Here is a 13,556-nt window from a genome sequence, read left to right on the forward strand (position 1 = left end):
ATTTTAAGACCTGTCCGCCCTGAACAGGGAGACCCCAGAGGGCTCGATGGCATGATCCGGTATCTCATCCGTCAGCCAGGTCTCCACGAAGCACAAAACATTACATTTCTTTGTTTCCCACTGTCTGTGGCAAAGAATTCTACAGATTCACCATTTCTCTGGCTAAAGAAATTCCTCCTTATCTCCATTTTATTCTGAGGCTACATCCTCTGGCCTTAGACTCTCCCACCACAGGGAACATCCTCCCCACATCCATTCTATCAAGGCCTTTCAACATTGGATAGGTTTCAATGAGGTCACCCCTTATTCCTCTGAACTCTAGTGTATACACGCCCAAAGCCATCAAAAACTCTTCATAGGACAAGCTATTGAAACCTGAATTCATTTTCGTGATACTCCTTTGAACCCTCTCCAATTTCACCACATCCTTTCTCAGATAAGGTGCCCAAAATTGTTCCCAATACTCCCAAGTCAGGCCTCACCAGTGCCTGATAAAGTCTCAAATTACATCTTCACTTTTATATTGTAGTCCTCTTGAAATGAATCCTAACATTGCATTTTCCTTCCTCACCACAGACTCCAAATTAACCTTCAGGGAATCCTGCTCAAAGACTCCCAAGTCCTCTTCACCTCAGTTTTTTGTATTTTCTCTCCATTTTGAAAATAGTCAACCCTTTCATTTCATCTACCAATGTGCATGACCTTACACTTCCCAACACTGTATTTCATCTGCCATTTCTTTGCCCATTCTCCTAATCTGTCCAAGTCCTTCTGGAGCTTCTCTACTTCCTCAGTACTACCTGCCCCTTCACCTACCTTCATATCTTCTGTCAACTTTACAACAAAGCCATCAATTCCATCATCCAAAATCATTGGCGTATAAAATAAAGAGAATCAGTCACAACACAGACCACTGTGGAACAGCATTAGTCACTGGCAGCCAACCAGAAAAGGCTCCCTTTATTCCCACTCTTTGCCCCCTGCCAATCAGCCACTGCTTTATCTATGCTAGTTCTCTCATCAATTCTGGTTCATTGCACAACACCCTGTCCAGACTCGCTGATCCTCTCATGGGCTCAACCACGAGCTGCTCTAAGAAGCCATCTCATAGGCATTCCTGTAATCCATCATCAACCTGATTTTCCCAATCTACCTGCATATTGAAGTCCCCATGACCATTGTAACATTGTCCTTTTGGCATGCATTTTCTACCTCCTGTTGTAATTTGTAGTCCACATCCTTACTACTGTTTGGGGGTCTGTATACAACTCCCTTCATAGTCTTTTTACCCTTGCAGTTCCTTCATTCTATCCACAATGATTTAACACCTTCCGCTCTTATGTCACCACTTTCTAATGATTTGATTTCATTTTTTAATCAACAGAGCAATGCTGACCCCTCTGCCTGTCCTTTTGAAACAATGTGTATCCTTGGACATTAAAATCCCAGCTATAATCCTCTTTCAGCCATGATTCAGTGACTTCTACAACATCAATCCTGCCAATCTGCGAATGTACTGCACGTTCATCTATCTTACTCCATATACTGTGCACATTCAAACATAACACCTTCAGTCCTGTATTCACCCTTTTCCAATCTGTACACCTTTTACATTGCAACTCATCTTGTTGTATGCAATTTTGCCCTATCAACAACCCCTCCTCATTACACATCCACATTTCCTATAATACTTCTTGCATTGAAATATAGGCAGCTTTGGACACTAGTCGCACTATGCTTAATCTTTTGATTCCGAACTTCCCATCCCCCTGCACTTCTAATTTAAACCCCGCTGTGCGGTATTAACAAACCTTCACACTAGGATATTAGTTCCCTCTTCATTTCAGGTGCATATCATGCTTTCTGTACAGGTCCCAACTTCCCTGGAAGATCCAATAATCGTATGCCCTGCCTTCTACACTAAATCCTGAGCCATACATTAAATTGTATAATCTTCCTAGTTCCAGCCTCACTAGCACGTGGTATGGGTGGCAATCCTGAGATCACAACCATGGAGGTCCTCTCCTTGACCTTAGCTCCCAACTCCCTGAACCCCCTATACACAACCTCGTCACTCGTCCTACCCACGTCATATAGGTTTGGGTACAAAAACATCATGTGTTTTTGATGTTTCATCAAAGCTGTAATTTTCATGGTTCTTGGGTTCAAAGGTCAAAATAAATTAATTATCAAAGTACAGTACATACTTGCCATCATATACAACCCAGACATTCATTTTCTTGTGGGCATCTCCAGTTTTTTCTAATAAGCGTAATAAAATCAATGACAGGGTGGACAGGCAGTGTGCCAAAAACAGCAAACAATATAAGTAAAAAAAGAAAATAGAAGCAATATTAATAATAAAACTTGAGGATATACTTTCATCAACGAAAACAGGATCCAGCACACCACACAAGCATACGCAATTCAGATAAGTACTCACTCCTAAACTTAAGTGAAAGGTCAACCCAGAAAAATGAAGAAATTATCACTATTGAAGAAAAAGTTAACCAACAGAAGAGTATGACCCTCCATGGAAGACATTACCATGGTCTGAGCAGACTAGATGTCAAAAAGGAAGCATCGAATGCCAGGCTCAGAGTTTTGGAGACATTTTCCTAGAAGCAAAATGATTCCTTCTGGCTATATAGGGTCAGGTGGTTAATACAAATAATTGTCAAAAATACATTATAAAAGACCAACAAATTCAAGATGGTAAATGAAGAAAAACCAGAAACAATCCAATACATTACAGGATCCTATATCAGTTTAACTCAATCTGATTACTAACTCAGACACAATCAAGTGGCAAACATCATTCACCAAAATCTTGTTTTAAAATACAAACTCAAACGAAATCATACCTTACTGTAAATGCAATCCTGATCCAGTTTTAGAGTCAGAACACTGCAAATATTACAACTGATTTGTTATTACAGATAGGACAATCCATAATAACTGATTGGATATAATAACACTGGATAAACGAGCGAGAACAACTTACTTAGCAGATACAGCCATTCCAAATACACATAACATACAGAAATCAAAAGTGAAAAACACTGGAAATATGCTGAATTAGAAAGGAAATTGAAAGACTTTAGAACATGAACAGGGTATACACTGTTCCAGTAGTAATATCTACAACTGGTATCATCCAAAAGGTTCTACACAATAGCATTAAACAATTAGGGTACACAGCAATATCTATGAAAATCTTGAGACAGCCACAACACCAAACACCACTAGAATAGACTGAAAATTCATAGCAACTGACAAATGGGCGTCCTTGGCTATGCCCGTACCTCAGGTTTTACCAAGCTGAGCTGAGAAAAAATAAATAATAATAAGCAATAAATAACAAGAACATGAGATTTAGAGTCCATAGTTTGTGAAACAGTTCAGTGATAGAGCAAGTGAAATTGAGAGAAGTTATCCCATCTGATTCAACAGCCTGATAGTTGAGAGGTAATAAATGTTCCTGAAACTGATGGTGTGAATCCTGAAGCTCCTGCACCTTCATCCTGATGGTAGCAATGAGAAGAGAGCATGACCTGGGTGCTGGCGGTCCCTGATGCTGGATGCTCATTTCATGTGACAACACTCCATTTAGACATGCTCAATAGTGAGGAGGGCTTTACCCATGATAGACTAGGAGGTATCCACTACTTTTTGTCTGATTTTCCATTCAAAAGCATTGGTGTTTCCATACCAGGCAGTGATGCAGCCAGTCAATATGCTCTCCAGCACATATCTATAGAAGTTTGTCAAAGTTTTAGATGACACGCCTAATCTTCACAAACTTCTTAGGAAGTAGAAGACTGTTGTGCTTCCTTCATAATGGCATTTACTTGCTGGCCCAGAACAGGTCCTCAGAAATGTTAATGCTGAGGAATTTAAAGTTTCTGACCCTCTACACCTCTGTTCCCCCCAATAACTGCTGGCTCATAGACCTCTGGTTTTTCTCATCCTGAAGTCACTAATCAGTCTTGCTGATATGGAGAGAGGCTGTTATTGTGGCACCACTCAGCCAGATTTTCAATCTCCCTCCAATAAGTTAACTCTCCACCACCTTTGATTTAGGCTATGACTCTGGTGTCATCAGCAAACTTAAATATGGCATTAGAGCTGTTCTTGGCCATACAGTTATAAATGTAAAGCGAGTACGGTAGGAGGCTAAGCACACAGTCTTGTGGTGCTCCTGTGCTGATGGAGATTGTGTGGAGATGCTGCCGCCAATCAAAACTGACTGGGGTCTGCAAGTGAGGAAATCGAGGATCCCACTGCACAAGGAGGTATTGAAGGCAAGGTCTTGAAGCTTTAGTGATTAGTTTGCTGGAGGGGTGTGGTGGTAAGTCCTACTAGAAGATAGTCATTGGGGCAGGTTACCACTTCCTTCTTAGGTACCAGCATAACTGAAGCCTGCTTGAAACAGATGGGTGGCTCAGACTCCCAGAGTGAGAAGTTAAAGGTTTCAGTGAACACACTAGCCAATTAATTGCCACAGGTCTTTAGTACTCAGCCAGGTACCCTATCTGGGCTGACTGCTTTCCAAGGGTTCACCCTCCTGAAAGGAGCTCTCATATTGGCCTCAAAATCTGAAATCACAGAGTCATCGGGGGCTATGGGAATTCGTGATGGTTCCTCCATGTTTTGACAGTTAATGTGAGGACAGAAGGCATCAAGTTCATCTAGAAGCAGAGCCATGCTGTTACCTAAGGTGCTTAATTTCATTTGGCAAGAGGTGATAGCATTCAAGCCCTGCCACAGCTGTTGAACATAGTTCATTGATTCTAGTTTATTCCAGAACAGTCACTTCACCTGTGAGAAGGCTTTCTGGAGATCATGCATGGCCCTTTTGTAACTTTCTCGGTCACCAAACATGGCAGAGGCCTCCACGGTAGCACAACACTATTACCTCTCAGGCATTTGAATTCAGAGTTCAATTCTGGCATTCTCTGGAAGAAGGTTTGTACGATCTTCCTGTGAGCACATGGGTTTCCACTGGGTGATCCCATTTCCTCCCACAGTCCAAACTTACTGCTTAGTTGATTAATTGGTCATTATAAATTGTTCTGTGATCAGGCTGGGTTTCAATTGGGGTTCCTGGGCAGTGGGGCTTGTTGGGCCAGAAGGGCCTGTTCCGCACTGTATCTCTAAATAAAATAAATATATTATGTGAATATACCTAGCTGGAAGGAATACTGAGTAGAGATTCAAGATTCAAGAATGTTTGTTGTCTTTCTTCAATACAGGAGAACAAAATGATTGTTAGTCCGGATCTGATGCAGCATTAAAAGAAACATAATAAGCATAAAGAACAAAATTTTAAAAAACAAAAGTAAACAATATAAAAGCAATCCTATAAAACACAATGTATAAGTAAATGCCACGCACATAGACTGCTTATGTGTATGTAAAGTGATGCAGGGTGATGTGTATGCAATAGTGGTGGAGGTCATGTAGGTTAATGGATGGAGGTGTTGATCAGCCTTACAGCTTGGAGAAAGTAACTGTTGTTGAGCCTGGTGGTCCTGGTGTGGATGCTACGTAGCCTCCTCCCTGATGGGAGTGGGACAAACAGTCCACGAGCAGGGTGGGTTGGATCCTGGTCTTTTCCGGCACCTTTGGTTTTCATTAGGGGTAGACTGGTCTTGGTGATGCATTGAGCAGTTTTAACTGCCAATTGTGGAGACATCCTGTCTGTCCGTCTGTTTCAAAAATAGCCTGTAGATATAGCTTCTAATTCCCCTGTGAGATCATCAGAAACAGACATGCTGTGCTGTCTTCTACACAAAGTCAACTTAAGACCATTAGATATAGAAGCAGAATAAGGCACTCTAGACTAATTGTCTGCTCTGCCTTTCCATCATGGCTGATTTATTATCAACCCATTCTCCTGCCTTCTCCCATAACCTTAGATTCCCTAACTAATCAAGAACCTATAAACTGTCACTTTAAATATATTCAATGACTTGGCCTCCACAGCCGTCCATGGCAATGAATTCCAGGGATTCACTACCCTCTGGCTAAAGAAATTCCTGCTAATCTCTGTTTTAAATGGCTGTCCATCTTAAACTTTCTCTGCTCAAAGTGATTGCAATACCAACTGGGTAGAAAAAACTCAACAAATAAACCTATGACTAAAGTACAAAACATAAACGCAAGAAAGTTTGCAGATGCTGGAAGTCCACAGCAACACATACAAATGCTGGAGGAATTCCTAAAGAACTTAGGACTTGAGGAATTCCACCTGAAATCTTGATGAAGGGTCTCGGCCTGCAATGTTGACTGTTTATTCATTTCCATACATGCTGCCTGACCTGCTGATTTCCTCCAGCATTTTGTATGTGTTACTAAAGCACACAGAAGTATTCAAATTGTTATATTCAAATTACTCATGTTCTTGGGCACAAGTCAGTCAATGAACCTTTCTGAACCAATCGCTGTATGAAGCAATACTCAGATTACAGATAAGCGTACCTGTCTAAAGAGATAATCACAGTCTCATTTAATTCAGGCAGATCATCAGATTTTACTGTGATGTTGATTGTCACGTTGCTTTGGCCTGATGAGAATAGTACAGAACCATTGAATGGGCTCAGGTCATCAACCCCAGTGCTGTCACGATTCACGCCAGTGGGCTCCAAATGCCAGAAAACCTCTGCAGAGCCATCAGTTCCATCACGTAGCAAAGCAATATAGATCTGAAACCATGTCATATAATATAATCAGATATAATCAGCCACAGTTGATCTATCCTGCATCTCCCGAACTGCCCCCAGAAACTCCTGTTATCCTTGCAAGTGTCTCCTTTCAATCAACTTTGGCCAGCTCCTCTTTCATGTCTCTGTAATTCCCTTTACTCCACTGTAATACATCAAACTTTAGTTTTCCCTTCTAACTATCATATGATGATATGATGATCACTTTTCCCCTAAAGGTTCCTTTACCTTAAGCTCCTTAATCAAATCTGATTCATTTCACAACATCCAATCCAGAACTGCCTTTCCCCAAGTGGGCTAGAGTATGTTAGTGTAGGTTAAAAGGACAGCAAATCATTGTGGACCAAAGGGTCTCCTCCATGTTCTATCGTTAATTGCTCTCCTTAATGTCTCTTTTCTTCCCCCTTACAAGGTGGCTGGGGTTTTAGTGAGGTCCTGATCTGCAACAGCACTCAATCTGCTTTTCACCCATTCTTTTACAGTGGATGAATTCCATTCCCTGGAGCTCACTGGCAGACCATTTTCTGACATTCTCCGAGTATGGGTTGGAAGATTTAGAATTTTTAGAATTGTATTTCTTAGATCCATTTTGCAACATAATGGAATAAAAATCTTTATGTTGCATCTCTGTTACTATGTACAAGAAATAAGGAAGGGAAATGCATGAGAATATTGCCCAAACACTAAGATTGTATACATAATTGTTCTGTATGCATGTATGTACAGTCAGATATGCAATCAGGTCAAAGTGTATTGAATAACCTGATGGCCTGGTGAAAGAAGCTCCTGGCCTTAATGCTGCAGTACCATTTGCCAGACGGAAACAGTTGAAACAGTTTGTGGTTGGGGTGGCTAGAATTTGTGGTTGAGATGGTGTCTCTAAATTGTGGCCCTGCAGACAACCAATTCTAGGCCAGTGTTGCCAATGATGGCATTGCGGGAGAAGGAACATCAGGATTTCGCTGTAGTAGATGTATGTACTAAGTTCTCTGAGGTGGAGTAATTGCACTCTCTCCTTTTCTATCGATGGTGGGGAAAGTTTGCTGCTGATTATTGTCAGAGAATCTTGGAATAAAAAGCGATGTGGCAGACTGTAACATCGTAACAGTGACTGTTAGTCTCCTCTTTCCCTGTGAAGTGGGTGACGTCTCTCTGTTTCTTGTTAGAGAGAGGGAGAGGGAGAGGGAGAGGGAGAGGGAGAGGGAGAGGGAGAGGGAGAGGGAGAGGGAGAGGGAGAGGGAGAGGGAGAGGGAGAGGGAGAGGGAGAGGGAGAGAGAGAGAGAGAGAGAGCGCGAGCCTGTGGCATGTCGAACTGTCAGGTAAACAATAGCTTTTGTTGAGTGCAGATCATGGTCTCTCTTTGGGGGCTTTGCTGTTGCTTGGTGGGTGGTGGTTGGTGGGCTCTGATGCTTTTTGCTGAAATGGGTGGGGAAGAGGGGTGAGAGTGCCTCTGTCATTCATTCTTTTGGGGTTCTGTTTTATGTGTATGTCTGTAAAGACAAGTACTTCAGGTTGTATGCTGTATCAATAATAAATAGAGCCATTTGGACTTTTGGATTCATTTTGCCAAAGTGTACCTCAAAACTTCCCACTTTAAAATCCATTTGTCAATTCTGCCCCAATCTCTTTTACAGATTCCAAACCAGGAAACAAAAAACACATATAGCTCCACGTACCTGACCATCAGACGAGTTCTCTGGCTCATAGACAAAGAGAGTTTCATTGCTGCTAAATCCAACTTCTCCATTTGCCAACTCAGGAGTGATTATTAGTGAGACCATCAGCACATCAGCAAGCCTAGGGCTCACTGATGGAACGGGGGGAAGAATGTTTATGAGTTCCACCGTCTCCAGCTGGAAGAATTAACAGAAACTTGTCAGAGTTACAAGGTAGAATCATGTTTTGGTATCCAGTGTGACAGTAGCATAGCTCTTAGTGCAACACTATGACAGCTGTGGGCATTGGAGTTTGGAGTTCAATTCTGATGTTCTCTGTAAGGAGTTTGTATGTCCTCCCCATGGAGTGTGTAGGTTTTCTCCAGGTGCTTCCTCTCACAGTCCAAAAATGTACCAGTTGGTAGGTTAATTGGTCATTATAAATTGTCCCATGTTTAGAATAGAGTTAAATAGGGGGATTGCTGGGCTGCACAACTTGAAGGGCCAGAAGGACCTGTTCTGTGCTGTATCTCAATAAAATAAATAAACAATACTTTTATTAGTACAAAATAATTTCCATACTGCTATCAAAGGTGTAGCTCATACAGTCATGGAGAACAATAGCACAGAAGCTGGCCCTTCAGTCCATCTAATCCGTGCTGAACTGTTACTCTGCCTACTCCCATCGACCTGCTTCTGGACCACCCTTCCCATCCACGTACTTATCTAAAACTTCTCTTAAAAGTTGCAGTCGAACCTACATCCATCATCTCTGCCGGCAGCTCATTCCACACTCTTACCACTCTGACTGAAGAAGCTCCCCCTCCAGGTCTCCTCAAATATTTCACCCCAAGTACCTCCAGATCTGAGACATATTATACCTTCCACTGGACCATCATGGAACATCAGACCATGTTTTCCCAGAGAATTACTGACTTAATTTCCTCGAGAGATCTTCCCCCAGCAGTCTTCGTCCTCTGTACCTCACCAACACACATCTCTGGTCACATCTCATCTGGTCAAGATGGCACCGAGCTACAGTCCCCATCGAGGCTGCAGCTCAGACTTGGTTGTTTTTCTTAATGTTCGAAAGAATGATTTGGGGGTCAGAGAGGGGAATTAGGTGTGACTTTTAGACTTGGGGACAGGGACGTGAGCGAGTTCTAGAATTTAAGATAAGATAGTGGCATGCATAGATGCAGCCGTCTCTCTGGGCCCAACCAAAGATGCACTTGGTCATCCTTCACATCTTTTTTATGATCTAAAGACATTTCTGGTTACCAAGATGATCAAGTACAGCAGGACTATCCCATCAGCGAGTTTCTCAATAGCGACGGAGCTGGACTTGTTGTGTACCATCATTGTGCCGAGGTGGTGCACAGTGCAAGTGATTCTCTTGGACATTTTTTCTATGATCACCAGACTCTGTTGGACTTTGGTAATGTAGGATACTTCAAGTCCAGTTCACTGGTTCATTGGCGAGACCAACAGTGGGGGAGCTGTGGATGTGCACAGACTAGGTCCTGTTGCAGTTCCCCAGGAGAGGTGATGCTGAGGTGTGTGGGAGAGACCAGAGGTCCCTGTGGGTATTGTGGAGTCCATGTTGCATTGGCACTGGCCCCTCTAGTGCTCACACAGTACTGCCCTCTGATGCCAGCATGGTGGAACAAGCTGAACCAGGACAACTCGGGGACTTGGGCTATATTTTGTATTCTTTGGGACTGTATGTTTTTCTGAAATTATAACCATATGTGCTACTTGTGCTATGTGGTATTTGCAGTGTACTGTGTGCTGTTGGTAATGTGTTTTGCACATTGGTCCTGGAGGAAAACTGTTTCATTTGGCTGAACGATAATTAAACTTAAACCTGAAACTTACTTCCTGGTAGGGTGCTCTGGACCACTAGAATCAGATCTAGTTAATATAATGGGAATGTCAACAATATAAGCAGAGATGGATTTTTCACTCAGACACGTTTAAGGGATGCTTAGACAGCCACATGGATGGGCACCACAGTGGCATAGTGGTTAGCACTACACTATCATGGCTCACAGTTCAACACCAGCAGCCTCTATAAGGAAACGCTGTATGCCCCCTCGTGGGTTTTATCCAAGTCCTCCAGTTTCCTAACATGGTCAAAGATGTGTGTGTAGGCCTCCATTAGTTTCGATAGACCATGGATTTGCACCTTGGAAAGTTTCCAGGGCGCAATTCTGGGCAAAGTTTTTTTTTTAAATGGAAGACCTGCAGTTGCCCAAGCTGCAAGTCTCCCCTCTCCATGCCACCACTGTTGTCCAAGGGAAGGGCATTAGTCCAAAGATGTACCAGGTGGGTTAACGGGTCATTGTAAATTGTCCTATGATTAGGATAGGGTTAAATCAGGGTTCTTGGGGATTGCTGGGCGGTGCGGTTCGAAGGGCCAGAAGGGCCCGTTCTGCACTGTATCTCTAAGTAAATAACTAAGAGATGCTTATTTAGCCACATAGATGAAAGAAAAAGGGAGGAGTAGGTGACAGAGAATGGTTAGATTGCTCTTAGGATAGGTTAAAAGGATTGGCATGACATCATGGGCCCAAAGGCCTGTACTGTACTGTACTTTTCTATGTTCAACAGTACCATGGAAAAGTCTTAGGCACCTGTATACAGTTATGGTGCCCAAGACTTTTGCACAGTACTGTCTTTGTCAACATGGAGTGGAGAGTGAGTTTGTAAATCTGGTTGGAGCAAAGGATGTTGGGAAAGGCAAGGGTGGCGCACCGCGGGAGGGGTGTGGGACAGGAGGCCGAACAGGATTGCCAGGGGCGGGGGGGGGGGGGGGGGTGGCACAGGTGCAAACACACCCAATCTTTAGACACCAGGCAAGGTCATTTGATTCCAAACAATTGGTTTATTCATCAGTACAGAATATCTCTCTGGTGCTTCCCGTTTACTTCCCTCTCCTTTCCCCTCTTCCCAACCATCGTTCCCCTCTCCCTGTCCCCCTCCCACTCCCAGTCCACAACAGAGACCCAGATCAGAATCAGGTTTATCATCACCCATATATGTCATGAAATTTGTGGGGGGTTTTTGTGGCAACAGTACAGTGCAATACATAAAATTAAGACAGTTTGTGCAAAACTCCTAGGTACCCTAGCTACATATATATGTGCCTAAGACTTTTGCACAGTACTGTATATTGTATCACTGATAATCATTTTTAAGCAATGAAAGTCAGAGGAATTATAATTAAAATGACTGATCTCATTACATTTTAAGTGGAAGAAGATATTTTTGTGATTGAAAAGCTATTCTAAATTTTCAATAATTTATCCAAAATGTACGACAAATTATATTGACATTTTGATGGCTAACACTGAATTGGAAGGTTATAAATTTGTAATGCGTACTGATTTACCCGCACAAGAAAGCTTGCTCCATTCTGAAGGAATGCATCATTTCTTATCGGCAGCTTGAGGCTCGCCCGCGACTGTCCCGCCACAAAGATGACACTATTTTGACTGGAGACTTTTAGAATGTCGTCCTTTGCTTTGGAAAGATCCAGAATGCCAGCAGGGAGGTACAGTACAGTGTAGTTCAGCTGTACAACCCCAACAGTTCCATTGTGCCTGGCAAAACTCAATGACAGAAACCGCCCAGCAGGACTACTTTCAATCTTCTGTCCCTCCAGAGAATAGAAGCTAATTAAGCCATAAACATCATCACTGTCTTGAATATAAAATATAATCTAAGCAAGAGAAAAATAAAAATGTTTCATTCTCATTCACAGACTACCGTAAATATTTAAAATCTAATATATTCATGCATTATTAAAAAAACATTATTGAAATAAAAACTATCCATCAAAGTACTCTTTCCATCTCTTAAGCACCGCAGAACATACAGGTTTTCATATATTTTAAATTCACAAGTTTCTGCAATAAGACAGAAATCAGCAATAAAGGTTTCATTCATTATGTGCCGTGTCGTATGACATGGGCGATCATGGTCTTGACCATGATTGTTCTTGGCAAATCTTTCTATGGAAGTGGTTTGCCATTGCCTTCTTCTGGGCAGTGTCTTTACAAGACAGGTGACCCCAGCCATTGTCAAAGATTAACTGTCTGGCGTCAGTGGTCACATAATTAGGACTTGTGATATGCACCAGCTGCTCATGTGACCATCCACCACCTGCTCTCATGGCGTCATGTGACCCAATCAGGGGGCTAAGCAGGTGCTACACCTTGCCCAAGGGTGACCTGCAGGCTAGCGGAGGGAAGGAGCACCTTACACCTCCTTTGATTGAGATGCATCTCCATCCTGTCACGCAAAGCAATAAAGATATTTAAACTAAAAGAAAGGCAGCACAATTATCCCCCAAAATCCCCCCTCCCCACACAAAAAAACAAACAAAAATGGAACAGGCACATCAGCCACCAAATCCCTCCTCCTACACGGAAAAAAAACAAAGCGGAACAGGCACATTGACCCCCAAATACCCCTCCCTGCACAGAAAAAACACGAAAGATCAGGTGAAAAACACAAAATATAAAAAACTACAGGACTGAAAAAAAAGCCTACAGTCCTAGTCCGCATCCAAATTGCAGAAAAACCTGGGGAACATTCCAGGCCCAGCGGGAGACCTTTCCCCCCTCTGTAGCCAATTGATCAGGCAGCCGGTGCTCCCTCTGCACTCGCCTCGGTGCTTCAATCTTCTTCATCGCTTTAATTGGTGACCAATGGAAGCTTTCCTCAGCGAAATGGAGTCTAACAGCAAATTGTGCCCCATCCTGCAGCCTTCTCGCCATGAAGTTTACGCACACTGTCTCTGTCTCCCGGAATCCTCTCGAAGACTGCAGTGCACTGAAGCACCCAAACGATCTCCAAGCTTCCGCATTCACCTCAATATTTCAATCTCCCCTGCCACTTTAATTAGCAAACAATGGAAGGCAGGTGAGGAGAAGGGGTAGGAAACTAGAGTGGGGAATAGTAGAAGAGAGGAAGGGAAGGGAAAGTTTTTTTTCCCAGAAGGATAAAACAATATGTATGCCATCAAGTTATAAGCTACTCAGATGGAATTTAAGGTGTTGCTCCTCCACCCTGAGGGTTTCCTTATCACGGCACTAAAGGAGGCCATGGGCCAACATGGGACGATGGGAATAGGAATCGGAATTAAAACGTTTGGGCTCCAGTAAGTTCC

At 42.8% G+C, this 13,556-nt stretch overlaps 1 protein-coding gene across 1 annotated transcript in view; it reads right to left on the bottom strand.

The window, feature by feature from the left end:
* Nucleotides 1-13,556, bottom strand: part of adgrv1 (adhesion G protein-coupled receptor V1) — a 528,099-nt gene that overhangs the window by 431,796 nt on the left and 82,747 nt on the right. Inside the window, exons 9-11 of the mRNA XM_073066702.1 lie at nucleotides 11,775-12,104; nucleotides 8,402-8,578; nucleotides 6,484-6,707 (exon numbers count right to left, since the gene is read on the bottom strand). Coding sequence (XP_072922803.1) covers nucleotides 6,484-6,707; nucleotides 8,402-8,578; nucleotides 11,775-12,104 — 731 coding nt within the window. The remainder of the gene's footprint in view (nucleotides 1-6,483; nucleotides 6,708-8,401; nucleotides 8,579-11,774; nucleotides 12,105-13,556) is intronic.

The sequence above is a fragment of the Hemitrygon akajei genome, chromosome 2, assembly GCF_048418815.1.
Source record: "Hemitrygon akajei chromosome 2, sHemAka1.3, whole genome shotgun sequence".
Taxonomy (NCBI): domain Eukaryota; kingdom Metazoa; phylum Chordata; class Chondrichthyes; order Myliobatiformes; family Dasyatidae; genus Hemitrygon; species Hemitrygon akajei.